We start from the raw sequence: 1,753 nt of genomic DNA on the forward strand, positions 1-1,753 counted from the left end.
GGCCCGGGGAGCGCGGGCGCGTCCGCGCATGCGCGGGCGGTAACGGGTGGGTCGGGCCGGTTCGGAGTTACCGTTATGGGAAAGGCCTTCGAGGTCATCGAGTTTAGCCGTTAACCTGACACCAACGAGTCCTTAACTAAACCGCATCCCTAAGTACTATGTCTATAGAAGTCAATACTCCTCAGTACCTAGCGCTGCCGGGGTTGTCGTGGCTGAAGTGCAGGACCTGGCGCTTGCCCTTACTGAGACTTGGGCAACTGGCCTTGGCCCGCTGATCAGGCCTGTCTGGACACCCCTGTAGAGCTTCCGGCAGATCCACACTGCCACCCAGCTTAGTGTCATCTGCTAATTTACTAAGGGTGCACTCAATCCCCTCATCTAGATCACTGATCAAGATGTTAAACCAGGAGTGGCCCCAGTGCTGAGCCCTGGGGAACATCACGCATGACCAGCCAGCTGCATTTAACTCCATTGACCACAACTTATTTGACCTGGCCATCTAACCAGCTTTTAACCCAACAAAGCTTATGCCCATCCAAGCCATAAGAAGCCAATTTCTGTACGTGAATGCTGCGGTAAACGGTGTCAAATGCCCTACAAAGTCAAGATAGACAATATCCACAGCCTTTCCCTCATCCAGTAAGTGGGTCGCCCTGTTGTAAAAGAAGATCAGATTTGTTAAACAGGACCTGGCTTTTGTGTTGGTTTGGTGGGGTTTTTTTGTCGTGGGGGAAGGGATCAAGTAAAAAGCTGAGAAGCTCCCTCTGCTCTAAAACCAGCCAAGGAGCCATTAGTGGTACAACAGATGCACCACTGTGATTAACACACAAAAGAACTGATATAAGACCTGAGCAGAACAAGCAGAAAAAAAAAGAAGAGCTGTGCTAGAGAGGTGAGAAGCAGCGCTGGGGTGAAGATCCTGGTGTTTGTTGAGAAAGAAGGTAAAGAAGGTGCCCAAGCAGAAGTTTGCCTGCAGTGTATGGTGAGATGGCAGCTGTCCCCCTGCATTAATGGAAGAACGTGGTGTAACACTCCCTGAAGACACCAGAAGGGGTGAACTTGGCCAGTGGGCTTGAATTTTGTGGCCAGTGGACTCGGATTTGTTGCTAGTGGACTTGGATTATATAGCTGTGGAAGACCCTGGTGCCAGGAGAGGTGATGGTTCCCAAAGCAGCCCATGACTCTGTGAGAAGCCCAGGCTGGAGCAGCTCCGGACCTCGTGGGAAGGACTCATAAAGGAGAGGTTCGTGGAGGACTCTCTCCCATGGGAGGGACCCTGTGGGGAAGCAGGGCAGGACTGTAAGGAATCCTTCTTCCTAAAAAGGAGGGAGCGGCAGGAACCACCAGCCTGTGAAATGACTCTAAACCCCATCCCCTGTCCTCCTGTGCCACTGGGGGGAAGGAGGTGGAGAAATCGGAAACAAAGTAATTTGGGCCCGGGAAGAAGGGAGGGGTGGGGTAACATATGCAAGCACAGCTCTTTGTGTTGTCTGTGTCCTGTTTGTGTTTGACTAGTGTGAAATTAAATTATTATTTTTTTCCTCAAGTTGAGTCTGTTTTGCTCAGGACCTTAATCAGTGAAGAACCCTCCTTGTCCTTTGTCTTGACCCAAAAGCCTTGTCCTCCTTATCCTGGTATATGTGCTGGGGGCAGTTGAGTGAGTGGCCAAGGGGCTGCTTCTTTGTTCTCATGTTAGGCCCAAACCACACCTTTCATGAACCCATGCTGACTAGGCCTGATCACCTGGTTATTC

At 51.1% G+C, this 1,753-nt stretch overlaps 1 protein-coding gene across 1 annotated transcript in view; it reads right to left on the reverse strand.

The window, feature by feature from the left end:
* The window catches only part of LOC104394694 (ankyrin repeat domain-containing protein 26-like), a 49,802-nt gene extending 49,363 nt beyond the window's left edge, over positions 1 to 439 (reverse strand). Inside the window, exon 1 of the mRNA XM_010004328.1 lies at positions 227 to 439. Within this exon, the coding sequence (XP_010002630.1) occupies positions 227 to 439 (213 nt within the window). The remainder of the gene's footprint in view (positions 1 to 226) is intronic.
* Between the last annotated feature and the right edge of the window lie 1,314 nt (positions 440 to 1,753).

This window comes from Chaetura pelagica, unplaced genomic scaffold (genome assembly GCF_000747805.2).
Source record: "Chaetura pelagica isolate M959 unplaced genomic scaffold, ChaPel_1.0 scaffold68, whole genome shotgun sequence".
Classification (NCBI taxonomy): domain Eukaryota; kingdom Metazoa; phylum Chordata; class Aves; order Apodiformes; family Apodidae; genus Chaetura; species Chaetura pelagica.